This window comes from Artemia franciscana, chromosome 8 (genome assembly GCF_032884065.1).
Source record: "Artemia franciscana chromosome 8, ASM3288406v1, whole genome shotgun sequence".
Classification (NCBI taxonomy): domain Eukaryota; kingdom Metazoa; phylum Arthropoda; class Branchiopoda; order Anostraca; family Artemiidae; genus Artemia; species Artemia franciscana.
In genome coordinates, this window is record NC_088870.1 from 43,870,839 (window position 1) to 43,898,413 (window position 27,575).

General features: G+C 35.1%; 1 protein-coding gene across 1 annotated transcript in view; it reads left to right on the forward strand.

Annotated features, from left to right (window-relative positions):
* Nucleotides 1-27,575, forward strand: part of LOC136030467 (serine/threonine-protein phosphatase 2A 65 kDa regulatory subunit A alpha isoform-like) — a gene marked incomplete in the record, with an annotated part of 106,527 nt that overhangs the window by 77,683 nt on the left and 1,269 nt on the right. The window contains 1 exon segment of the mRNA XM_065709475.1: nt 9,053-9,195. Coding sequence (XP_065565547.1) covers nt 9,053-9,195 — 143 coding nt within the window.

The window sequence follows — 27,575 nt, forward strand, 5'->3', positions numbered from 1 at the left end:
ATTTTAAGATAATTTTGAAATGACCAAAGTGTAATATGTTGCCCTTTCTGCTAGACGCACTAAGAAGAATAAGTGGGTTTCTCCTATTGTATAATCCTGTCTTCAAAATTGTGTAACTCGCCCATGCAAACAAGACTGGAAGAGAAAGCTTCCAACGAGACTGCATATGTGACCTATAGCTATGCACATTATGATTCTGATTTTAGCGGTCGTTTTACCTATCTACTAAATGTATCCATGAAGCGTCACTTTTCAAACATTTAAATCTTTTTGGTACCGTCGCCCCCGGGTCAAGTGCATTATGTCATCCCCAGATATATAACTGCGAGTTTTTTTTTAAACATTCTGATTAGAATTGCCACCTTTAAATTTTGGCTTGACAACTTGCGGGGCCGTGGTCATAGAAAGGCCTACTGGACATTACTGAGATTAGTTATGTCATTGAAAAGGGATGCTAAATCTCAGTATATTTTTGGAATAACTTACATCCCAGCTTTCTACGACCATCCTTTGTGTATGGTCAAAAAAAAAAAAAAAAATGGATGGATGGTCTGACCATGTTTCCTAATTCTACATGAAGGAATGGACAATGCCGCTACCTTTGAAAGTAGTTTTGAGTTCAAAAACCTGTCACTTTAGAAAGCGCCCTATAACGAAAAGATAAATAGCTGTTTAAGCAATTCTTTGAAGCAGAAAATCTATCTCATATTACGATAGAAGTCGAATAACGTGACATCTATTTTAAAATTTTCTTCTGACTGCTCATTAATTTAGGGATTTCTAAGTGATTTGCCTAGTGCTTCTATCCGTATGGCTATTGGATACATGGTTAGCTACTTTGATTATAAAGTCAAACTCGAGTATGTCTAACTCTTATTGAAAATATCCTACCTGTTTCTTTCTCTTTATCTAACAGCCCTTTGAAAAAGAGAAGAAGATACTCCTCATCAAGTGATGAACTCGTTCCAAAAAAGAGGAAATTGACCTGACCACAAATATCAATCATGATTTATTTGTTGAGCCATCCACGGCTGGTTTTCCGGTGATTTTGGGAAAAAAGAGCGTCGGAGGGTTCTAGTTGCCCTCAAATTTTTTTGGTCACTCAAAAAAGGCACTAGAACTTTAAGTTTTCGTTCGAATGGAATGGAATCTAGCCCTCGTAACATTCTAGGGACACTGGGTCGAAACTGGATCAAAGTCACCAGAGCCATCCATGAGGGGTGGCATCGGATTCTTGAAGCCATTCCAGACGGGGTTCCCGGTGACCGATGACATGTAGTTTTTTTATTTATATATCTAATTTACCCTTCACCAGTGTCACACCATTCTTTACCATGTGCCAATTACTAATGGCTCGACAATCTTTCTGGCTCTAGTTTCCCTAGTATTGTCCAGGTTCGCGGAAAATGGGGCTCAGGACTGATTTTTTTTAAATTGATTTGGTAAAAACCTGGACAAGGTAGCTGAGATAGTATCATAATAGAGATTAGCTCTTTACTAGATTCCAGCTAAGAAAAAACCATAGGATTTCCACTGTGTGATATATATCGCTAAAGGGAGAGGAGAAACATAAAACAATGTGCAATTAATGTAAAAATATTAAATAAAGATTGCTATTATGAGAAAAGCCTTTCCCAATTCCAACGTGAGTACATCACCCTGATTAAGTTTTACTTTATACATACTATGCAGCAAACCTGTGAATGTTTCTCTTAAAAAACATATAATATGTTCTTTGGCGATGAGGTAATAAAAGTAAAAATGCACACTTCTAAGTCTGACACCCCTGGTCTAGATTATATTTTTGTTCATTCAAATACTGCCCCTGTTGGACCTGCTGCAGATATAGTGTTTAATTTGTTTAAAGCTTGTTTTGTATTTCCTGCTTCGCAACATGATGATGTTATACCATTACCGTAATTTTTATGAAAACTGAATCAACTCTCTTTACATATAAGTTGCCACAGCACAATGGTGATGGTACTCTCTTAACAATATAAGGATTGAACTTCAAGCCAAGTTCTGGCAATTAGCTATCATGATAAATTTCACAAAGAACTTTATTTAATTTTCTATTTTAACATTAATTTAATTCATACTTTTAAAGTACGGAATTTTTAACATTAAATAAGTAATTAATGTTTTCCAGCTATAAGAATTTTCAAAAAATGGTATAGTATGGTAACAAAAGCACAGACAAAGAGAACCTGTCCAATTTTCTATTGACTAACTACCCCATCAACTCCTCTGCTTATGTTAGAGTTTAGCTTGTACTAGCTGATTGAATTTGTATATGTTGGAATCAGCAGAAATAGTATGCCTAGTATCATTTCACTAAATAGCCCGTAAGAGTAAAACAGAAAAACCAGATACCTTGATTAGTCTACTTAATCTACTATATACTTAGTCTATATATATAATCTACTATATAATCTTATATATAATCTTAGTATAAATCTATATATATAAAAATAAGTTGTCTGTGTGTGGATCTGTGGATCAGGTGACGTCATGTTTCGGCTGACGTCATGAAATTAGTTGCCATCATTTTTGCTTTGAAGGTGACGTCATTCAAGTTATATAAGACATATGTTCGCGTAGAATTCTATTAATGTTTAAGTTTACAATGACTGATGAAGATGCTCAAAGAGTCTATGCCAAAAAACTTGCTGCTGATAGAGAAAGTCAGAAAAGAAAGCGTGCCGAGGAATCAAAAGAACAGCAAGGAAACAGGCTTGAGGCTAAAGAACGCAAAACCGCGCAGTTAGATGAAGATCCACCTGGACAGCGAGAGTCAAAACATATTGAAACTGAAAATGATAGCGATGATGATTGGGTTTGGGATTTTGACTTGGAAAAGGTCATCAATGACTACCAGATTTTAGTTAAAAAAACAAAGGTTCGGCGATATGTATTTCATAGTGAAGCTGAAAAATAAAGAAGAAAAAGAAAACTGAAAAAAGAAAAAAGAGAAATTACAGACTGGGATACCGGGACACAAATGACGACCGGGACACAGGGAATATAAATGACGACCAGGACACAGGTATTTAAGAATATCGTTCAAAGACAAATTTTTAATTGTAATAAGACCGTTGAAAGAGAAATTTCTAATTGTAAAATGACTGAAAAACCTACAATGGCAACGGTACCACCATCGAAGTAGATAACCAGTGGGTTTACGGCCAACCTACCATCTTCAAAGATACCACGATAGGAAGACTCTACATTGTTCACCCCAATCAACATGAATGCTTCTTTCTACGCCTGCTTTTGGTGAATGTACCCGGTCCGACATCCTTTGAGTATTTGAGAACTGTAAACGGTACTATACATGACACTTACCGTAGTGCATGCCAAGCTCTGAATTTATTGGAGAATGACCAACACTGGGATAACTGCATCAATGACGCGTGCGAAACGTCAACCCCAAGTCAAATTCGTACACTTGCTCTCCATCAGCTCCTACAGAGTTATGGGAAAAATATAAGTCAAAAATGTCCGAAGATATACTCCATCGAAAACAGTTAGAGACGTCAGAAATGACTTTTGATTTTACATCGGAAATTTATAACGACACTTTAGTTATTATAGAAGATTTGTGCGTACGTATGGCAAACAAACCTCTTCAGGATTTGGGAATGCCTTCACCTAACCGTATCGCTGCTGTTTCGACATGTGCAGAATTGGATCGTGAACAAAGTTACAGTACGAGTGATCTATTGTCGTATGTACAAAATAACATTTCGCACCCAAAAATATAGACGTCCACGAAATCAACAATATTGTTTTGACCAAGATTCGAGACCAGGCAGTCCTTTGCAAGTCAGTCGACACAGTTTTGGAACCAAATGAAGCGGTTAATTATCCATCTGAATTTTTAAATTCCATATATCTTTCAGGGTTTCCACCACACGTGCTACAACTAAAAATAGGCGACCCACCAAAGCTTTGCAATGGCACGCGACTTGCCGTAAAAAAAACAATGGGAAGCCTAATAAAGGCGACAATCTTGACAGGGCATTTTGAGGGTAAGGCTGTTCTTATTCCTCGCATTCCCATGATTCCAACGGATCTGCCTTTTCAATTTAAAAGATTGCAATTCCCAATTCGATTAACATTTGCAATCACCATTAACAAAGCTCAAGGTCAATCATTAGAAAAATGTGGTATAGATCTTAATACTGATTGTTTTTCCCATGGACAATTGTACGTTGCATGTTCGAGGGTCGGTAAACCTGACAATCTATTTATATGCAGCGACAATTGGACAGCGAAGAATGTTGTATATTCGCAAGTTTTACGCAGTTAATTTGTATTGTATCCATCTATCTATCTATCTATATAAAAACGAGTTGTGTGTATGCATGTTTGTTTGTTTGTAAAAAGAGCGTTTGCATATGACGTCATTATTAGTGCATACGGCTTTGTATATGCACAGACAATGGGAAAGCCAAGAATGTTGTATATTCGCAATTTTTACGTAGTTTAACTCCTGCAGACGAAATGAATGCTTGCCTGAAAAATTCTAATTTATGGGCACACGTAAAAATATTAAAATTAACTACAAATATGCGTGTCCGATTGCAAAACGATGATTCTGGTCAAACATTTTCAGATCAATTGCTGGCAATTGGAAACGGAAAGCTTCCAGTAGTGGGAAAGCCAAAAATGTTGTATATTCGCAATTTTTACGTAGTTTGAAACACATATATAAATCTATCTATATTCACAGGTGGGACACAGGGACACAACTGCAATGGCGCGTAACTAATATGGCGCGTAACGACTTACGCGCGCGGGGGGGCTTGGGGGGGCGCGAAGCGCCCCACCAACTAGGTGTTGGGGTGGCGCTTCGCGCCACCCCAACAGCTAGTCTACTATATAATCTACTATATTAGTACTACTATATATCTACTATATATCTACTATATATACTACTATATATCTACTATATAATACTACTATATTAATATTTATAATCTACTATATAATCTTAGTCTATATAATCTACTATAGACTTAGTCTATCTTAATTAGTCTACTTAATCTACTACTAAAAATCAGTTAGAACAACAATCCATCTAAGGCCAAAACTACTGAGCTTTGTCCACTTCCACCCTAATCTGTTCAAAGCATCATTCTTTACTCTCTCCCACGGGAGATGACCCCTTATCTCCCAGGAATCTCTCAATACTAATCACAAACTAAATGCTAAATTAAAAAACTTATCATTTTCAGGTTTAGAAATGACCACATTGACTTTTCAAAAGAAAAGATTCTAATCTAAGAGCAAAGAATTTGGGCATCGACCCTGTTTAAAAAGCACCTTAAATAACCTGACTTTGAATGCTATTCAATATTTACATTTATTTTTTAAGTTATATTTAAAGAACTATTGAAACTAATGGGTATATTGAAACTACAAAGCGGCATTGTAACGCATAATGAACAGGAATTACTTTGTATACAAGGTTCTGGATGCCTGACTGAGGTTCTGCTGTTCCTAGAGACTTTCTTTACGAACAAAGTTATTTTCTATTTTTCTCTTTAAATGAATATCATGGGGTGACTTTGTTTACAAATTTAAAAGAATTGAAGGGCAAATAAATATTTTTTCCCCGCGCTTTTAAAAGTAAATACTTTATAATCGCGTTAGCAAAACTTTCCGGTTTCATCAGAGAAACTTTTTGTGATTTTTGTTTTTCTTAAGGATTCTAGTAGAGATGGAACATACAAATTTTCCGTTTAGCTAGAGAGATAGGATGGCGTTTGTAAATGGAACATCCTCTTTGAAGTTCACTTAAATGGAAATCTATATTGACATGGTTAAAAGCTTAGCTTAAAATGTTGCCTGATTTTTTTTTATTCTTTATTAAATTTTGATATTTTTATTTTATCTTGGGTTACTTTTAAATCTGAAGGTCAAAATGGAGATAGTATAAGCTACTAGAAAACATCTACGGGTTTCAATCGTATAGGGAAATTTTGAGCCCACTTAGGATGATCCAGGAATATTTTGATATACATATACTAGTGTTAATGCTAGGTTAATGCCAGTGATCATAGGCAACTTTTCTATTTAGGAAGATTTGAATCTTCCAAGAGGCATGGGCATGTACTCAATCTCCTCCGGCCTCTTCCCAAGTGAACAAAAATGTAGACTTTGTGCAATGCGGTTGTGTTTGTCTTAAATACGGATCTGACTTAATTTTAGAATAATAAAAAATATCCTTTCAATCCTTAAAGTTGTTATTTTCCTCTGCTCTGTAAAAAAGATGTTTTTTAAGGAAAATCTAGCGAAAATTATCATTTGAAACAATGTTTCAAATGATATTAAGTTTCTTCTTTTTACATGGAACTTAGAATATCTATTCGATTTTTTTTTTGTTAAACCTAAATTGCTTAATTTGCTTTTTTTGAGGACGTTGTGGCGGATTCCCATTTGGTGGCATTCTGCAATTTCGTCGCTTCGGTTATAAATAACACTAATCGAAGAGATGTGTTTAAAAAGCTCCGATTTAATGGTGGTTTCACACTAGGTCGTGGAACTTCTCTTGCTAGATGAGCTGAAGACTTTAAGTTGTGTTTTGCAATATCACCGAGCAAATTTGGTTCGTAAGGTCGCAGTTCCAGGTAGACTTGTGTTCTACCTAGAATAATACATTACCTTGTATGTTTACATTTAACTTAAACGTCTGGGGTACCATTGTACTCGTGGTAACTATCTGAAGTGGTTTGATAGCTTTTTAAGTGGTAGATCTGTTCAAGTGGTATTAAATCAGCTATTTTCCTCTCGTTTTCAAGTGAAGTTTCTTGTATCTCTTGGGTCTTTTTTTAGAGGATTGCTGCATCTTATTAAGGTTTTTTGTACCACATGATTTTAGGTCATTTTTGCTTATTTTCAATCCATGTTTCTTTTTTTGTCCTGCTTTTCCCAAAAACTTTATATCTGTGCACGGAGGGTTTTTTTTAGAAATGAAATGATATTTTTTTATTTTCTGCAATTTTTAAGATCTTTTTGCTTGTTTCATTCAGTCAATTCAAACGATCCGATTTGGGTTTCACTGTCCTTGATACCTCAGGCTTAAAAGTTTGATGAAGGCACGAAGGCACGTTACAACTTTCTAAACTTTCACGGCTTATATTTATATTTTTAGCAGCAAACATTGAGATATACATCGCATATGTTGATTTAGATTGATTTTACTAACCTGAGTGTTCCATGACTTTTGTGGATGACACAGTTTTACAGATGACCATTGATCATTTGCTGCTGAAACTAAATAGACTTTTAAAGTCAGTTTATGTATTTACAAGTTTGTGTTTTTTGTAGTAAACGTTTAGGAACTAAATTTATGGTTCTTAAGAGCTGGTCCAGCTTGATTGGAATTTATCTGGGAAGTACCAGAATGATCTGGTTGCAGTTAATTTTACTAGAGGTCTTAGATTTGCGTCGATTAAAGCACACTCTACTATTATAAGCTATTTTATTTATTGTGTCATGCTATTTTTGTAACCCATATTTCTTATGTTTGCGCCTTCTAGTCTAGTAATGTTTGTTCAGTTTTTAAAAGACTGCGGATTCTACAAAAGGTATCATTAAGTCTTCTTTGTAATTGTAAACAAAATGGTACTGCGTCGTGTTAAAAGGAATTACAAGTACTTTGGTCAGATTCGCGATTACCAAGCTGCCTTTTGAGAAGGGCCGAGTACCAGAAATAGTGACAAACAAACCTGTCTATGTGGGAAAGATGTATCTCCTGTAGTTTTTACAGATTTTTTATCTGCATAAATCGTCCATTTTATAGGTATGCGACTAGGGAGGCGAGTAATTTTATTCTTTAGTGTCGACTGTCGAGACACCACATGTATAGCCTATTTGTCTTGTGCAGATTTGGAATTAAGTATTTAGTTTCGGCTACTTGGAATGACCTACCAGTTGGCATTCGAGATGCTGAACACAGCCCCCGAGCATATTGCTTGAACAGCCTCAACCAAGCAGACGTGGGAGGCAAACTTAAAAACATTTATTGTGAGGGGAATGTTTTTTTTTTACTTTTATATACCATTTGTTTAATGAGCATATTACCCTTTCTTGTTTTATTCTTACTGAAATTTGTTAAAGTTTGAGAATCAGAGGATTGCAACCGTCCAACATCAGACTTTTTAGCCTTCAATGGGTGGCTGTATGTATGTATAGTTTTTTCTGTAATTTGTACTAATTAAAGAAAGTCGAGCCATTATTAAAAGTTTACATACTAGCAACAAAATGGAATTTCTGGATGAGCAATTAATAATTTGTGAAAATAAATTAATAGACTTAATAGAAAGTCTTTTATACTTGATCAGAGCTTGAATCTCCATCTCCATTCCGCATTTTATTTTCAGACAGTTTGCTTATGCCGACCGTGAGAATTTTGGCTCATGATTTTTTTTTTTTTTTTTTTTTTTTTTTTTTTTTTTTTTTTTTTTTTTTTTTTTTTTTTTTTTTTTTTTTTTTTTACGCAGGAGGACATACTTAACGTATACAACTGTACCATTAAGTATGAAAAAATCAAGTTACTATTAAAGCTGCTGAACCTATTCAATCCTAGTAATTGAAATAGATTAACGTTATAAGAAATTTCGATTTTTTTTACTGGAACCAATTCGGATTTTTTTTTTCTTTTTTTCTTTTTTTTGTAATGCCAGAAACACAAACGTAATAAGAATGTAGAACATTTGGCCTCTCTTCGGATTTTAGACTGGTTACTTTTTCATTCAATGATCCTTCAAGTTCGGCTATTAACAATACAAATATCGTAAAGAACATTTTTAAATTATAGATAATATATTAAATTAAAATGTAACAAATTTTATTATACTTTATACATTTAAAATATTTAAAATAATGGAGTGTTTTTATACCAACGTTATTTTTTTATTCTTCTTAAACTTAGGAATGACACATTTGTCTCCTTTTGGTAGCCAAGTTTCTATCGAAGAATTGTTACTAATGTTATCCACGTAATGCATGTATAATGTAATTGAAGGTAATCCATCTTTTCCAGACTTTGTCCGAGGCATGTGGCCAAGAAATAAATGGGAAGATTCTTTTACCTGCTGTTTTGGCAATGGCGAACGATAATGTTCCAAACGTAAGATTCAATGTTGCAAAAACTTTGCAGAAAATGGCGGGATATCTTGAAGCCACGTAAGTAATTCGTAACAGCGTCTTTTAACTCGCCAATCTACTTCTTCTAATCGTGAAGGTATTCAGTCTTCTTCTAAATCGACTTCTTTCAACTCGAACTTCTTTGTGTCCTGTTTTACGTAAAAGCAGTCTATACTGCGTTGAAAGATGGAACAGAAAACACTGAGCATTAAGGTAAATATGAGTCATTCCACTCCAATGTTGCTAAAACTCAGCCTAAAATGTCAGGATATCTTGACGGCACGTAATTAATTCTTAATATCTTCTTTTAATAAGGGACTGTTTTTAATTCCTCGCTCAACGTGTTTTACACAACAGGTCTAGCAAGTCTGCCTGCAAGAATAGGATTGGATTCGTAGAAAATTGATATAGATCATTATAATCAAAATAAAATACTGTAATAAAATTTCAATAGAGTTGTTATGCCATTAGATCCAGCATGATGTCAATAAGCCAGCTCACTTTTCTTATTTTACGAACCCACTTAGTTGGCGGTGCATTTACAAGCTTATTTCAAATGATTTTAGATGTTGAAGCTACTAACTGGTTTTATGCTCACCTGCAGCTATGGATTTTCAGCAGTGGTGTCAAAATTTTGCCAAACTGTAGGGTGAAGGGGGGGGGGGCAAACTTGAAGCTAGTTTTCACAAATCAAGTGAAAATGACAATGAAAAATGAGCCGTGTAGTATCATAAGGGCAAAGAAACACTTAAGAAAAATGACCTGTCTCTCTGGATGTTTGAACTGTATAGGCTTATCTTAGTTTTGACAAGATTTTTTGTAGGAACTAAAAATCAGGTGGGGGGAGGTACAAACTGAGCTTTGGAGGGGGCAGTTGCCCCCTCTGTCCCATAGTAAATTACACTCCTGGTCTTCAGGTGTCAATTTTTGAATGAAGCAGTATTTCGACCAGTCCTTTGCCTAGTCGTCATCTGGGTTGTTTGATTTTGAATTATTTGCCAAACGTGAATTAAAACGTGTGAAGTTATATCTTTAGTTTTTTTGCCGCGCGTTCAATAAGCTTATTGAAATTGATTTTTTTTTACTTTGTGTTTTTCAACAGTCGAGTTCAATTATTGAATTGTGTTCAAAACCACTCATTGAAAACGGTTTTTATTTGCTGATTATGCTTCAGGGCTCACTAAGCTGCAATTTGCCATTTTACAGATATAACATTTTTGTAGTATTTATCTATTAATAGAAGATAATAGTATTTTCGGTTAGTTTCAAAGTTTCTTGGGGTTTGCAGAATTTTTTTTTTCTGTAAGAAATTTATTTTGGTGTTCAAGCCAGAGCTGTGGAGTCGGTCCACCTTACCACCGACTAGCAACTCCGATTCCAAACATTTTTAATATACCGAGTCGGTATATTAAAATGTCTGGAGTCGGTAGTTGCTACTACCGACTCCAACTGGTCAGACTCCAAGTTGGGGCTAGTTGGAGTCGGTATTACCGACTCCAACTCTGGCACCGACCCTTGACACTTTAAACAAAATTTTACCGAGTCCAGCTCCAACTCCAAACATTTTTAATATACCGAGTCGGTATATTAAAAATGTCTGGAGTCGGAGTTGCTTCTACCGACGTCAACTCTGGCTCCGACTCCTGACACTTTAAACAAAATTTTACCGAGTCCAGCTCCAACTCCAAACATTTTTAATATACCGAGTTGGTATATTAAAAATGTCTGGAGTCGGAGTTGCTTCTACTGACTCCAACTCTGGTTCCGACTCCTGATACTTTAAACAATATTTTACCGAGTCCAGCTCCGATTTCTGACATTTAATTTGAAGAAGTAAGAACTCCGACTCTCAGTACTTATGGAAAACTAGACAGTTCCAATTTACAATTACAAATAGGTATTCTCCAAAAGTCAAAAATTATCAATTTCTATATAATAGTGAATGAGTGGCTTAAAACCTTGTCAATAGAATAAATTATTGGAGATTAGCAGAAATGCTCCCAATATCTTGGGAGAAAAAGACTATGTTTGACAGTCAATAGAGCGAACAACCACAGAGAAGCATCTGCACTATTTATTACAGGGACACATTGACTATAGTAGGTACCAGTAAGTGTCTCAGTTGTGTTACCAACTGTATAAGTGCTGGCAACTGCATGACTTATAAGCAGACAAGTACATCCTCGCACTATTTATTACAAAGACACATTGGTAATGTGTAAGTTACCAGTAAGTTACTTAGTTGTGTTGCCAACTGTAGGATTTAAGCAGATAGATTTCTATTATATCTACATGAGAGAATCAACTTCTGTAACTGGTAAAGATGTCTAAAATTTAAAATGTACAGTTTTTCAAATTCTTTTCAAAATATAATTTTAATAACCCCGTTTATAGCTAATATTTATCTTATAAATCTTAATGTTCTCCATTTCCAGAATTGATGTAGAGTGTAAAACAAGTATCTTTATCAATATATTAAGCATTTTTCTATCCATCTCCAAATGATATGTAATGTATAGGCAAATATTATATGTACATTTTTCAATAGTGATACCAATAATGGAATAAATTGTTTCTGTAGTAGTACTATGATGGAAAAAAAAAACTATTAAACATAATTAGCCTACAATATTGCCACTTTTAGTAGTATTTGGCTTGACTCCAGCCTTTACGTGTTTCCCTAACTGCGACTTAGACTCTGATTTCAAAGAATCTTACATTATTGCTATTTCTCTAACTCCATTCAGCAAAAATTTATTAAAACTCCGACGCCATAGCCCTGTTCAGACCGTTGTCAACAGAGCACAATAATTAAACTTAGTCAAAAAATTGATTTAAACATCGCCCATGGTTTCATTTTAATTTCATTTGGCTCTATCCTTTATGGTCGCCAGTCTTTAAGGGAGAAGGTCTTGCGACAGGGTGGTTTTAAGTGCTATCCCCAATTTCCAGATCCTTAGTTATCCACTTAAAAAAGAGTAAAAAGGGACGGCTGAGTGATAAGACGGAGAGAAATAAAGAAGAAAGGGACAAGTAGTTAATAACCTTTAAACAAATTATATCTGCTTAGATAAAACAACATCTACTTTGGTAGACCTCTATAATGTTACTCTATATTAAGGATTTTATCAGGAACATTAGAAAGATTACCAGAAAGAGCTTTTTTTGGCCTGGGGACAGACAGAAGGAAGGAGCTTATAACACGAATAATAGTTTGTCGTCCTAATCTTCTTAATACGTATTTTCTCGCTAGACTGGAAAAAGTACATGTGTAATTAATATAAGATATAACGGGTAGTCAAAATGTAACGAAAAAATAGTACTTGTTCCAAATTTTTATGCATTTATATTGGTAGATCTAGAAGCAAATGGGAGAGATTAGTCATTTGGCATAACCATCTCCTCCCTCTCGCATAAAATAAAGCCGTTTAACTAATATTTTACCGGTTGCCAAAAAGTAACCTTGCTTTGTTCATAATGATACTCAGATCGGGATACTTTTGGCTGGGGAGTTGAGGTTAAAACCCAAAAAGTGCTTTTAAAGCTAGATTTCCCGTATTGTTTTATGAGTTGTCTTTTGAATTGATCTAATTGGTTATAAGGTTAATCTTCTATCCCTGCGACGTGCATGCCTCGTGAAATTTAGAGTGGTCTTTATGACCAAGTCTATTAGGCATTTGATAGATTGTTAAAATTGTGTTTTTTTTGTCTTCTGTAAACGTAAATGTTTTGAATGCGGTGCTTTTAAATATGTTGACTGGCGTAAATGTCGTAAATGATTTTCTCCGTCGCAGCCGTGGGAAGGCCGCTATGGAAATCGAAGAGTTACTACAAAACCTGGTAGTAACTCTTCTGAAGGTGTAATAAACCCCCCTATCACAGGTCTTAATATCCATTACTTTTGAAGTTTATTTGGCATCAGCATTTATCGACAACATAACAAGCAAACGTCGGAAAATGAGAAGCGAAAAAGAAACTTTTTGACTGCCAAATCATCACTGGAACACAAGTTTAATTCAGAACATGCTCTCATCAAGCCTAGAAAGCAATTTGTGGCACAAAAACATTAATAAAAATCTTTTAGAATTTACGAGATATATCACTCACATTCCACCAATATTTCTGGAGCAAAGGAACCACCTAAACCGGACTATTAATTAATTTTTTTTTTATTATTTTATTTTATTTTTCTCGAAGAAGAAAGAGTTTATTAATCAACAATAAACTTAACAAAACATGAAGCAACGTTTGAAAGAAGATCCTTTATAAAATTGTTGCACGATCCAATTTGCGCTCCCCTAAAAAAAAAACAATATAAACGAAGATCTTGTGAATTTCTTGATATGTTGTTGGTATTCATGATAATGAGAAAAAACGTTAAAATTGACTGTTTTCTTCTCATGAAAAAGTGAAATTTATCAACAAACCCAGTCGAAACAAATTGGTAACCATGTTGCAATAATTTGAATCGATATTTTGAAGAGAAACAAAATTCCTCCAAATAGCATTTTTGCCCCCTTAAAAGGCTTCTGAAACGTTGGTTGATACAATGTCTTATTTAAGACTAAGTAAGACTAATACTCAGTATAGTCTTATTTGAAAAAATTGAATATTTACGTATTTGGCCCACAAATGGTTTTGGAAATATCATTTGACATAGCTTAACTTCAAGAGAGTTGTATGTAAAAAAAAAAGAAAAATTACATATATACACTTATTTGCATAAGATAATGTTCGATATAATGCCGTTTGATATAATTTAGCCTCAAGGTAGTTTTATGTAAAAAACAAAAGAAATGATAAACTGCATATACGACTTCGTCTCTCAAAAGGTTTGGAAATGTCATACGATTTAGCTTAGCCTCAAGATAGCTTTATATGGAAAAATAAAACGAAACTATGTCCACGTATTTGCATTTTTTGCCTCTTAGAAATTGGATTTTAAGAGATTCCCATATCAAAGGCCATGCTGAAAGGCATAAAATCGAGGCTTAGATTCACTTATCTTGAGACTAGAGAGCCGTATTTCCAGCTTAATTTAATCGTTTGAGCTGTTGGTGGCATAATAGAATGTGAATCTATTTTACTGGTAGATGCAGCTATCAAGTAGATTTGGCAGTGTAGAGCTGATCACCGAAAAAGGTCAATAGTACAAGATGTTTTGATCTTTGTAGTCCTAAATACAAAAAACAATAGGAATCTGTTAGTGGTTTAGATTAGTAGTGTGACTTAATCTCCCCCCCTCCCCAAATTCTTAGAGTTTTTGGATTTTTTTGGAGTTTCAAGCATCATCATTGAACAAAATATCGTATATTTATGGGTAAGGATTCGTGTGTGAAGCTTTTGCTTAATTCGAAAATGCTGAAAATATAACAGTTCAAAATAGGGATGAAATCTTTTTATCGACAGTGAAACAAATATAAAATTTTAACTGAAAATTTCAGACACATTTGTAGTGTCCATCATCAGTAGTAAAACTGCTGATTTTTTATGTTTCTTTTATTTATTAAACTTATCTATTTTATATTTATTTTTATTTATTTATTATTTAGTTATTAATTTTATTAATTTATTATTTATTATTTTTATATTTTATTTTACATTATATATGATTTATTCATTTTATTGTATAATTATATATTTGTTTATTATATAATGTTTATTTTATTTTATTAAACTGCTGATGATGGACACTGTATATGTGTCCGAAATCTTTAGTTAAAATTTTACATTTGTTTCACTGTTAATTAAAAAGTTTCCTCCCTATTTTGAATTGTTATATTTTCGTCATGGAAAGGCAGTGTGGTCTTCGAAGTTATCTACTTCGAAAATGCAGTCATCAAATGAGCCAAGTGGTGAGATCTTGAAGTAACTTAGCGGTGAAATTCGATGGTAGTAAGTTTTGTGTTTTTTGAGCTGGATAAGGGTAATTTAATCCAAAAAGGTCAGTGGAGACAGAATTCTAAGTAATCAAACCGTTCAATTAATTCTTCTATCTTTATGGAGGGTACTGGAGGGATAACGTCAACATTCCAAATGACTCATTTGGTTCTGTTTTTGGAATCTACGGGGTAAAACAAGCTAGTTTCGGTGTGCAATTATTTTTTAAGATTTGGGTTGGCTTTTGCCCTAAAACCTCATGCGGTTTAAAACTAGGGAGTTTTCCTTCATTGCCATTAAATGGGAATATATGTTCCCTAGTAGCTGGAGAATTATTTAGTTTTAATAGTATCAACCGTGTATAGAATATTTGGGCATCATATAGCTCATATTTAGCACATATCATATATAGCACATATCATATATAGCTCATATTTAGCACATATCATATATAGCTCATATTTAGCACATATCATATATAGCACATATCATATATAGCTCATATTTAGCACATATCATATTTAACACATATCATATTTAGCACATATCATATATAGCACATATCATATATAGCTCATATTTAGCACATATAGCACATATCATATATTTATATTCAATGGCTTGTATAATTTTTTCTGAATTCAATTTTAATGTTTTAATGATTTACTTTTGAAATTAGCGTTTCCAAAAGATTCCTGTAGCGAATTAGATTTATTCTCTGTACAGATATCAAATATTTTGTGTTTTAAGGCAACTGTTATTTTGAAATCTCAGCTGAGCCCCCAGTTTCCGCTAAAGGAGGGATATTCGTCATCCTGATATTATCTTTCTCCCAACGGCTTCCCCCTCTTTCTCTCCATTCTTCAGTCTTTTCGGTTTTTCCCTCCATTTTTATTTCTCTCAATATATGTCTCACCTTTCCTTCTTTCCCTCTCTCTTTTTTCCAAATTACGGACGACAGTAAGACGAAGGTCTTCGCTGGTATACTCATTCTTTTCGACTTTTTTCTTTCCTTCTGGCTGAGAATTTGGTCTTGAAATTCGATTTGTTCCGTCTTGAGATCTAGACCCTTCGGTTCGTTTTTTTTTATGTTTTCAAAAGTTTTTTAATGTACTTTGGTCAGTTTTAGCCTTATCTATTTTACAACTAATAAAGAAAAGTGTTGGCTCACATTTTCTTTTAGCTATCTAAGTTAAATGGATATCATGAAATCCCCTCTGAAAAAAATTTAAAAAGAGAGAAAATTAGATCTTAGAATAAATATCGCAAAACTGCTGGACCGTATCTTCAGCTGATTTTAATAAGCAGAATTATTGTTTTTAAAAGAGACTGTGAAAACATGTAAGTGGCACTTGGAGGAAACTGTAAAACAGATTTGATAGTGTTTTCGAGTTAGTAACAGAGAAGGGTCAATATCGGAAAAGAGAAATCACGTTAATTTTTGGCAGCACATGTACTTTAGATGGTCGAACCTCTCCCATGTGTTTTGTTTTCATCCCCATCCTTTATTTATACAAAGAAGGCACTTTTTTTTTTTTTACCTCGCACATGGTTTTTGAAAATTCTGCTTGTTTCTTTTAATCCTGTGATACCTTGAGAATAACTTTTCGTTGGCTTAATTTTGTTCGTCATTTATAACTTGTTTCTTAGTGGAATGTATATTGTATGATCCTGGTCTTGAAAGGGGACACAGCGCTCATTCTTGAAAGAAGATTCAGCATGATCAGTGGAACAGTGAAGTTTTTAAAGTTTTTATGAAATTTTGTAATTGCAAATTGTGGAACCAGCGTTGCTAGTTTCTTTTAACAATCTGCAAAAACTGAGTAATTTTTGGTTGAAACCGCTAAATCTCTTTCAGGATTTGGTCGAATTTTCAGTAGGACTGTTGTTCATTTTGTATTGCGATTTGGAGGTGTTCGAGTGATTTGCGAACTGCCACGATCTGAAAATTTGGAGAACAGAAAAAATCCCGAAAAAACATTAACAAAAGCCCTCCAAAAAATAAAAAATGACCTCAAAGCAGGGTTGTTTCCAGGATTTTTTCCGGGGGGGAGGCTACAAAAAAAAAAAAAAATTAAAAAAAGCATCAAAAATTTGCGAATATACATTTTTTTCACGTTTTTACGAGTTGGACAAATGATTCAGGGGGGGGGCTCCAGCCCCTTACTCTCCTCCCCCCAGGTACAGCCTTGCCTCAAAGACATTTTCCGGAAATTTAGTGTTTCATGTTTTACTATCCAGTCTACGAATTTACCATTCGATCTGTTAGTGGAGCAGATCTTTAATCGTTTGAGCTGTTGGTTATAAAATAGAATCTGTACTGAAGGTGATTCGATACAGAACTGTATCAATTGTTAAAAAAAAAAAAAAAAAAAAAAAAAAAAAAAAAAAAAAAAAAAAAATTGCAAAGACGCAATACGTTTGAGAATCCTGCCTACTTTTTCTTTGCGTCTTTTAATATAAATAATCTTGGTAAATAAAAGTCAAACGGCGTCTGTCCAGTTCCTTGTGTTTTAAAAATCCAAAAGCGGGACCAAACTTGCTCTTTGCTGACAGATTATGCATGGAAAGGAAACCTGAGTGTGGCGTTGTGGCAGTTATTGTGGTGTTGCGGCAGTATTGTTGTCAATTTAGGTAAAAAGATAAATATCCAAAGAAAGATTAGGCTCCAGAAAAAAAGCCGGTTATTATTGTTCTCCTTAAATTTCGCTTTAAATTCATCATTAATTTCCGTTTTCAGCAAAAAAATTTCAAAACGGAAAGAGCTTTCAATTTTTCATTTACATTGTATCAAAACACTCCGTCTGCCCTACTGTTCCTTTTTTCCTTTAAATAATTAAGAATATCTCTTATCTTACTTAGCAACTTCTTCATTAAGGTAGTTTACTTTACTGTTTAGGTGATGCAGATTTTCCCTTGTTATTTTGAAAGTAATCAATAGTCCTGTAAAAAGAAAAGAATAAATTGCGTTACATATGTTTCTTCTTCCTTTCATCCTTTATAAAGGATGTTTTATTTTGAATTTTTTTCTTTTCAAACCTTTTCAAAGCTAATTATATGTCATTTTCGAAGACTAACTTTTTGCCTCATAAACTTGTGTCTGTTCAATTTGCGTTTCCCAACTGTCAATATTTAAACTTTATATTGGGAATGTTTAAAAGTTTCCTATATGCTAAAGGAAACAAATGTCTTAAATGGCATGTACTTTAAAAAAAAAAAAAAAATATGTGTTCTATTAGATGTCTTTATTATTTTTTTTCCATATCATAACTTAATACTTGTCTTTATAAACGCTTTCAATAAGAAAAAATGTTCTGGAATTGTTCACTGACAATAGTATCAAAATATTCTCTGAACCTTTTGTTTTTATACCTCTATCATTTAAAAGACGTCTCTTATTCTACTTAAATGCTCGTTTATTTAAGAAAGGTGCTTTATTGTTCTAGATATGAATAATTTCCTGCAGTCTTTTAGAACAGGCTTAGAGAAAGAAGGAAAATAAATTGCATTAGATGCCATTTTGTGTCATCCTAATAGCGGCAGGATAGGACAAGATGATCCCTCTTAACAGGGCAGTAACAAGCACGATATATACGGTTTATTTTTAGAAAATATGAATTTGAATCACCTACTTCGACGGAGGGGGGACTTCATCTCAGATAATGATTTGCTCTTATTACATAATATTAGTAAAGGGGAGAGAAAGAAGCTAAATGTTCTTAGGAACTAAAGAAGAGACTGCTTACAAGGGCTTAATGTTCTCCCCCTCCCATTAAGACCAAAAATATGAAAACAAATTCCGACATGAATAGCCGAAGTATACAGGTCTATCAATTACATATATATATATATATATATATATATATATATATATATATATATATATATATATATATATATATATATATATATATATATATATATCCGACATGAATAGCCGAAGTATACAGGTCTATCAATTACATATATATATATATATATATATATATATATATATATATATATATATATATATATATATATATATATATATATATATATATATATATATTCATTTAATTTCTGATCGGTTTAGGTTTCATTTATTCTTTAATAGTAATTTCTGGTCGTTTTGAGATTGCATTTTAACAAGTATTTTTGTCTGCTGATCTTAAGTTTAAAATGGCCTTTACTTTTCTTTGAAAAACTTCTTTTTCGGAAAACTTTTTGTAAATTGCTTTTGTTCGTTATTGATTGCAATGCAGGATTGCTTCTATAAGAACCATATATGGCCCCTAGGCATAACTTACAACGCGTGTCCCCGGGCCCTGGGGGGTTGTGTCGAACCTGAAGTTTTAATATATGATGTTTGAACTATTTTTAACAAAATGGTCATGTAAAAATTTTATCGCACGGATTTGGGGAAAAAAGGCGTGGAGATGGGAGGGGCTAGTCGCCCTCCGATCCCTTTTGACTCTTAAAAAGTGAACTAAAATTTTTAAGTTCCAATCAACTGAGCCATCTCTGAAGTTTATACGCGCACCCCTTCTAAAAGAACCATGTTTGCCCCCAGGATATAAATTAAAACTCTTGTCAACGGGCCCTGAGGGGTTGTGCTTACACCAGATTTTTGTTAACTGACCTTTGGACTCTCAAAATTTTTATCAGACACGTTTTGGGAAAAAAGAGCGTGGGGGAAGGAGGCCAACTGCCCTCCAATCACTTTTGAGTTTTCAAAAGTGGACTAGAACTTTTAATTTCTAATCAAATGAGCCCTCTCTGAAGTTTATACGTGCATCCCTCCATAAAAACCATATATGCCCCCAGGGCGTAATTGAAACGTCTGCCCCCGGACCTTGCGGGGTTTATCTACACCGGAGTCTCCCCCCCGGGGGGGGGGCTAGTTGCACTCCGATATCTTTTGATTCTTAAAAAGGGAACAAGAACTTTATCTTTCCAAACAAATTAGCCCTTTCTCTGCAGTTTATACGAGCGTCGCTTCTATAAAAACCATATATGCCCCAGGACATAACTTCCAACCCCTTCCTCCGGTCCCAGGGTTTTTGTTGACAGGAAATTTTGTTATCTGACCCTTGAACTATTTTGAACAAAATGGCCATTAAATTTTTTTAATCTGATGCATTTGGGGGGAAAGTGGTGTGGGGGAGGCTAGTTGTCCTCCGATCACTTTTGACTCTTTAATAGTGAATTAGAAATTTTCAATGTCCAATCAAATGAGCCCTTTCTGAAGTTTATATGAGCCTCCCATCCATAAGAACATTATTTGCCCCAAGGGCATAGCTCTCACTGCCTGCCCCCAGGCCTTGGGGGGTTTTGCCGATACAGGAAATTTTTTATCCGACTTTTGAGCTATTTTTAACAAAATGGCTCGCTCAAAATTGTGTCTGATGCATTTGGAGAAAAAAGGGCATGGGGGGAGTTGCCCTGATCTCTTTTGACTCTTAAAAAGTGACCCAGAACTTTTAATTTCTAATCAAATGAGCCCTCTCTGAAGTTTATATCGATGGTCCCTTCTATATGAAACATATTTGCCCCAGGGTATATTTGCCCACATATTTGCCCACTTGGTATCTACCAAGTGACATAGCCATCGCAAATTCTGTCGGTCGGTTTGTCGTTCTGTTCCGGTTTTGCTAGTTTAGCGAAGCGGAAATCTTAAAAAACGCTTAAAGCGGAGAGATCAGGATGAAACTTGGTGGGAAGAATAAGCACAAGTCCAAGATACGTGACTGACATAACCAGACCGGATCCGCCCTCTTTGGTGGAGTTGGAGGGGGGTGGACTAATTCGGAAAAATTAGAAAAAATAGGCATTTTTAACTTACGAACGGGTGATCAGATCTTAATGAAATTTGATATTTAGAGGGGTCTTGTGCTTTTGAGCTCCCATTTTAAATCCTGACCAGATCCGGTGACATTGGGGAAATTGGAGGGGGAAACCGGAATTCTTGGAAAATGTGAAAATTGAGGTATCTTTATCATACGAATGGGTCATCAGATCTTAATGAAACTTGCTATATGGAAAGATCTTATATCTCAGATACTCCATTTTCAGTTCGAATCGGATCTGGGACATGGGGGGTTGGAGGGGGAAACAAATCATGGAAACCGGAAATCTTGGAGAACGCTTAGAGTGGAGTGATCGGAATTAAACCTGAGGGGAAGAATAAGCACAAGCTATAGATACGTAATTGATATTGTTGGATCGGATCGGTCCTCTTTGGGGAGCTGGGTGTGTGTGTGTGTTAATTTGGAAAAATTCGAAAAATTGAGGCATTTTTAGCTTAGGAACGGGTGACGGGATCTTAATGAAATTTGATATTTAGAAGGAACTCATGTCTTAGCTCTTATTTAAAATCCTGACCAGATCTGTTTACATTGGGGGGAGTTGGAGGGGGAAACCGGAAATCTTGGAAAACGCTTAGAGTGTAGAATTTGGGATGAAACTTGGTGGGTAGAATAAGCAATTGTCGTAGATACTTGATTGACGTAACCGTACTAGATCTGCTTTCTTTAGGGAAGTTTGGGGTTGGGGTTCAGTGCTTTTGGGAGTTTGGTGCTTCTGGACATTCCAGGACGATGGAATGTGGTAGGCGTGTCAGGGAGCTGCACAAATTGACTCGATAAAGTCGTTTTCCCCGGTTCGACCACGTGGTAGGCTAAAGGGAGAGGAAAAATTAGAAAAAATGATATTTATAACTTACGAGTGGGTGATCAGATGTTAATGAATTTTGATATTAAGAAGGGCCTCGTGACTCAGAGCTCTTAATTTAAATCCCGACCGGCGTTAAGCCTCCAGTTTTCCTTTTAAATCAGTCTATTGATTCTTAGAATCTTGCTAGAGCTTGTACCATATGAGCTCTTAGCTTTTGTTAACAAAAATGGCTACCTCAAAATTTTTATCAGATGTATTTGGGGAAAAAGGCCTGGGGGGCTAGCTGCCCACCGATCTCTTTTAAGTCTTAAAAAGTGAACTAGAAACTTCAATTTCCTGAAAGCGGATGGCGCACAGATAGTTGGTTCTTTTTCATATAATATCTTATCCAAATCTTCTGAGAAGCTGCTGTTCTTAGAATTCAAATGGCAAACAACAGGCAATGGTAAAAGGTGCTTGAACAAAATCTATTTTTTATACTCTTATTGTTTCTTCGCCAATTCCCTAAGTCAATTAATTCAAGTACAAAAGAGTGACGATTTTAAAAGTTTCTCCCTCCTTAAACAGCACTTTCCAGCTAATGAAATGTATTATTTATCAACGCGTAAGGGCACATACCCGTGTGAGTACTACAACTCCACATCGAAGCTTCGTGAAGATAAATTATCGTCCAACGAATCGTTTCGTGTCTCGCTTCACGAGTGTCAATGCACCACTGCAGGCTATGAATTTGCTTAGAGGATTTGAGCTAAGGAAGGATGTAAAATGGTGAGGATTATTGTAAAGTATACCTGGTAAGTGATATTGACGTTGCTGGATATTGTGTGTAAAAACACGGTTAAAACCTGTGAGGAATTTGGGTTATTATTTTTAACTCCTCATCTGGTGATGCATTTAATTCTTAAAGTCATTAAAGAGAAAATAGGCTTGATCACCGACGTGGCTTAGCATCTATTTGTAGAGAGACCAATTAGGGGAGGGTATGTTCTCTACGGGGAATGTATCCTTGAGACTGACCCGACTGGACAAGACACCGGTGTGAAGTCGGATGCGGTTTTTTGGACATGAACTCCCTTTATCCGTCAATGTCTCACTTCTCTTACCGTCTGTTAATTACAAATGGCGTAACGATCCTTGTGCTTCAAATTTCTCTGACATTGCCACTGTTGGGGTGAATGGACCGCAGGGATCTTTTTGAAATTAATAGCGGAATACCGGTGGAACTTCATGACTCGGTAAAAGGATTTTGTTTTTCTGTGCGTAAACAGATCGGTGACTAATACTCTTTGAGTCCATATAATATTTCTTAAGTAGATGATAGTGGTGTGCACTGGACACCTTCAAAACAAAAACTTAATGCCGACCTTCATCCGAAAGAGTATATCGTTATACATCACGTTCTTTTGAGATGGATGCTACTCAACGGTTTCAAGGTCACAAAGATACATAGAGCCGGTTGATAACGTTTATTGATACTTTTGTCAGTAAACATTCAGAAGTGAAAATGAAGGTGGACAAATAAATCTTTAATTTCATTTTAAATACAGTCTACGGTAAAATGTGCGAGAGTGTGCGCAATAAAAGTTGTTGTAACGTTGTTTCCGACCCAAGAGAATGTGCTCCAACCGTTGCCGATTCAAACCTTACCTCATTCACCATCATAGGCTCCAAATTGGTCCTTTTACATGGGAAAAAAAGAAAGGTAATTTTAAATACAAATTTTGCTGCTGATAGCACAATTACAGAAATCTCAAAAAACTCATGTTTGCATTCTTTTACAATGTGCTTAGGTGCCAATGGCCGAGGGAGGGAGAAGCTCAAGTATATTATGGGTGTACTGATTCACTTTTGCTTATAAAACCGAAAGTTTATTAGAAGATTTGGGAAAGGTATTCCTATATTAGCTATCGAATGGACTTTATCATTTTCAACGAGTCAATTTATCTGGGGCTAGTGAAGCGCCAGGCCCCAAATGAATTATTTTTGTTAAAACCTGAGACGGTGAGCAACTTGATTTCCAATTTTGTGTTTTTAGGTCCGAAGCTGTATTGCGTACCAACAGAAAATGAGGTAATCACAAAAGCTTGCAAAGGGGTGCCTTGACTCTATGTGAATGAGAATTTCAACATGAGTCTTTGTAGAAACTTTGTGGAAATAATATCATTCCAAGAGCGAAAGTCATGACGATTTGCTCTTTAAATTTTAAATGTCACCCGTATTGGATAAAGTCTATTTGTGTGCGGATGGTGTGAGGGTGCTACCCCACGGACATTATCTAACTTCGGGCGAAGATATAGGTCTAGAATGTGGACATTATCTTTTTTGGGAAAAATTTCAATTGTAGATGACGGGTGGGATCCTTTTTTGTAGGTGGGAGGGGGCTCCTTTTCCCTCATATCAACAGTGTTTTCTGTGTTCTTAGCAAGGTAGAGTTGCTGTTGTATGTATTTGTTTTATTTTTGCAAGTAAAAATGTTTAAAAATTGTTTTTTATTTGGCTCTGCGCTTGCGGCCGGTCCGGGGAATCTGGCCTTTGGCTGGCCACCGCACCCTTCTGGGGGTGGGTGGGGACTCCTTTATAGTGTTTTGTGCCTGTGCTAAGTGGTTAGTGTTTTTTTTATTTTTGTTGTGCCTTTTATAGTAAAAATCGCATTATTCTTTAAATTTGTTTTGTAGTGCCCTTTGTTTGTAAATAACGCAAAATGTATACTATTTTTTTAATTCATTGTTCTTGAACATATGGAATTATTCTCATTATCCATTCAATGGGAAGATGCATTCTACAATTAGTTCGGATTTCAACATTGGGATTAGTAAATGCCAATTTAAAACTCCATTCATGTAGGTTCTTGTCTGACCATCAATGTCTGGCAAAACCACATTTTTAATAAAAGTAATTCAAATCATAATAAAATGTTTTTAGAAAAAAAAACATTTACTATTGCTACAGTGTCTGGAAAGTATTCTACGATAAAATAAAGACTAATGCGCTAGACACGAAATTCATACAGAGACTTGACATTTTTAATATAATTGAACCAAACTCGTGCTTGATTATTGATGCTTTAGCTGAATCTATTGAAGAATGGTCTCAGGAGATGTTACAATTGTTCACTGTCTTATCTCCTCATGAACAGATTTCTGTAACCCTAGTTCTCCACAATCTCTCATCAGAGCATGTGTATGAGAACACTTGCTTTGCATTGTACCTACTATATCATCTACACGGTTGCTCGTGATTCAAATTCCCTCATAACTTTAAACAGACAAAACATATCCGGGCAACCAAGATTTCTACTCTTGGCATATAATCAGACTAAAAATAAACTATATGGTTGAATTCTACTGGATCTCAATCAGAACACACCTGAGGATTTATGTGTAGTCACTGAGGCTTTTGACGGTGAAATTACCGTATATCTGCCAGTGAATAGTAAAAAAGGTCTTTAGTTTCCATCATGACACTGAAGAAACTCCATTAACACTGGCATTTATTCACCGTCCCAGGTAATTCAAAACCGTGGCTTAGGAAGGTCATACTCAAACCTGGTGTTGATAGAGAACTCATTAATCTTATATTGGAGCTTCGTTTAAATTTAGCTGATGGCAATATTCAACTGCCAAAAGCGGTTACGCAACAGAAAAAACAACATTGTTCACTTGTACGTATCGTAGTAGCAGCCGAAAGCAAAGGAAACGATTTGAAAAGAAAATGGCCTCTTCAATCGGGTAGTAGCTTCTTTACACTTTTACTCCCGACCATTGTAGGACTTGTAACAGTTTTCTCTAGGTGGCCAAACCCTAAAAATTGACTCCAATAGAACTTTTCCTTTCGCCAAAGTAGCGTTTCGAGGACAATTTCAATAAACTCATTAACATTGAGAAAATTGTCGACGATGAAAAATTAATTTGCTTCACAATGCACTTTGACGAGTCGATAAACATAAACACTACCGTGAGACACCACTTAATGTAAATGTCATTGACACAAAAAGGAAATGATTCAAAATTCAATAGCAGCATCACTACCCCGTCCCCCACCACCACCAAAAGAAGAAGATGTGTCTCAAGTGTTGCATACCAAATGCCTTACTCCTATCGTGAAGATTGTAAAAGAATCTTGACTTGTTTCACTGAAAGTGAACTTTTTTAAATTGGTTCTAGCTGGAATCAAGTTATAATCCATGGCAATATCCAAATTCTACTTGATTCGTTATCAGATCTGATAAGAAATCGTAAAAGACTTGTTACATTTGACCGTCATTTGCACACATTTTTAAACTCCTCAACTTCCTCAAAAGTCTTATTTAGAATAAACACGTTTTTAAACAATTAAAGGAATATAGTCAAATATCAAAGATGTTTTTAAATCATTTTCGGAAAATACTAGCACGCCAAGTGGCAATGATGATTTAACGAGAGTGAGGGGACTCAAGTGAAGGCGTCAATATCGCTGCAGCTCCCTCATCTGTTGGTACACAAAAGGGCAGTGGATATTTCACTACATGTTTACGTTTAAAATGGTTGAAGTTTTGAAGTAGACTTATGAGAATATTGGTGAAGTGGGAAGTCTAAGTTAACCCACCACACTTACTCGAGTAACTGGACTTGAAAAGAAGCTAGCCGCAGCGGAGTATTTACAAAATGAATCAAGTTACACCCTACATCGTAATTATATAATTCTTGGTAGTCACTATCGAAAAATTAAAACCTTTTTTCTATTGCAAATTTTACAAGCAGATCTTTTGGCTGTAGATGAGATTCAACGACGTCACATTGAGACATTCAAGTACATTTTACTTGCAATCAGTGTTTTAGTCCATATGTATATGCCATTCCACTGCATTGAAAGAGAGGTGATGAAGTTGCTAAAGCTCTTGCAACCATCCTTGAAAAGGATTGTTGGAAGAAGATTTAAACGGATCGGGGTATTGAATTTGTTAATACTCATGTAAAGAAGGTTCTCTTGAAACATAATACAATGCTCTATCATAGTCATAGTCCAATGAAGGTAGCTTTGGCTGAACGATTGATAAGAACTATTCGACTTTTAATTTAAAGATATTGTACACTGAAAAATGCTGTTGCTTTTATTTATGAATTGGATAAAATTATTTTGATTTATAATCAATTTCCTCATCGATCCCGGTCCAACTCTACCCCTATAGAAGATCATCGACAAGATGGCAATACACTTCACACTTTTCTTTAAACAGTGTTCCAATGAAGGGTTGGGAAGAGAAATGAAAAAGAAGAAATTCAATGTTGGTGATATTGTTCGAATCAATCGAACTTTTTATGTTTTTGAAAAGGGCAATCACTTATGGTCCACTGAATTTTTTAAAGTCTCCAGAATGGTAGACACTATACCAATAGCGTATCGTCTATATGACATGAAAGATAATGATGAGATTCTTGGCGGGCTTTATGATTTTGAGTTACAAAAAGTTAAAAACACTGGAATGTATTAGACTGAAAATATATTAAAGAATCGTACTCATAGGGGCAAGAGACAGTTGCTTGTTCGTTGGCTAGGACACAACTCTGATTTTGATTGGTTGATATCTCCTGAAGACGTACACAATGCCCAGTGATTTCTATGTGACGTTTATGTCTAACGTCTCCAATCCTAAAATGATTTGAACCAAATAAGTGATTTTCGGACAAAACTCTCTAAAGTCTCCAGAATCTTAGACACTACACCCATAACGTATAGTCTATGTGAAATGAAAGATGATGAGATTCTTGGTGGTTTTTATGATTATGAATTACAAAAAGTTAAAAACACTGGAATGTATCAGATTGAAAAGATATTATAGACTCGTACTCATAGGGGTAAGAGACATTTGCTTGTTCGTTGGCTAAATACAACTCTGATTTTGATTG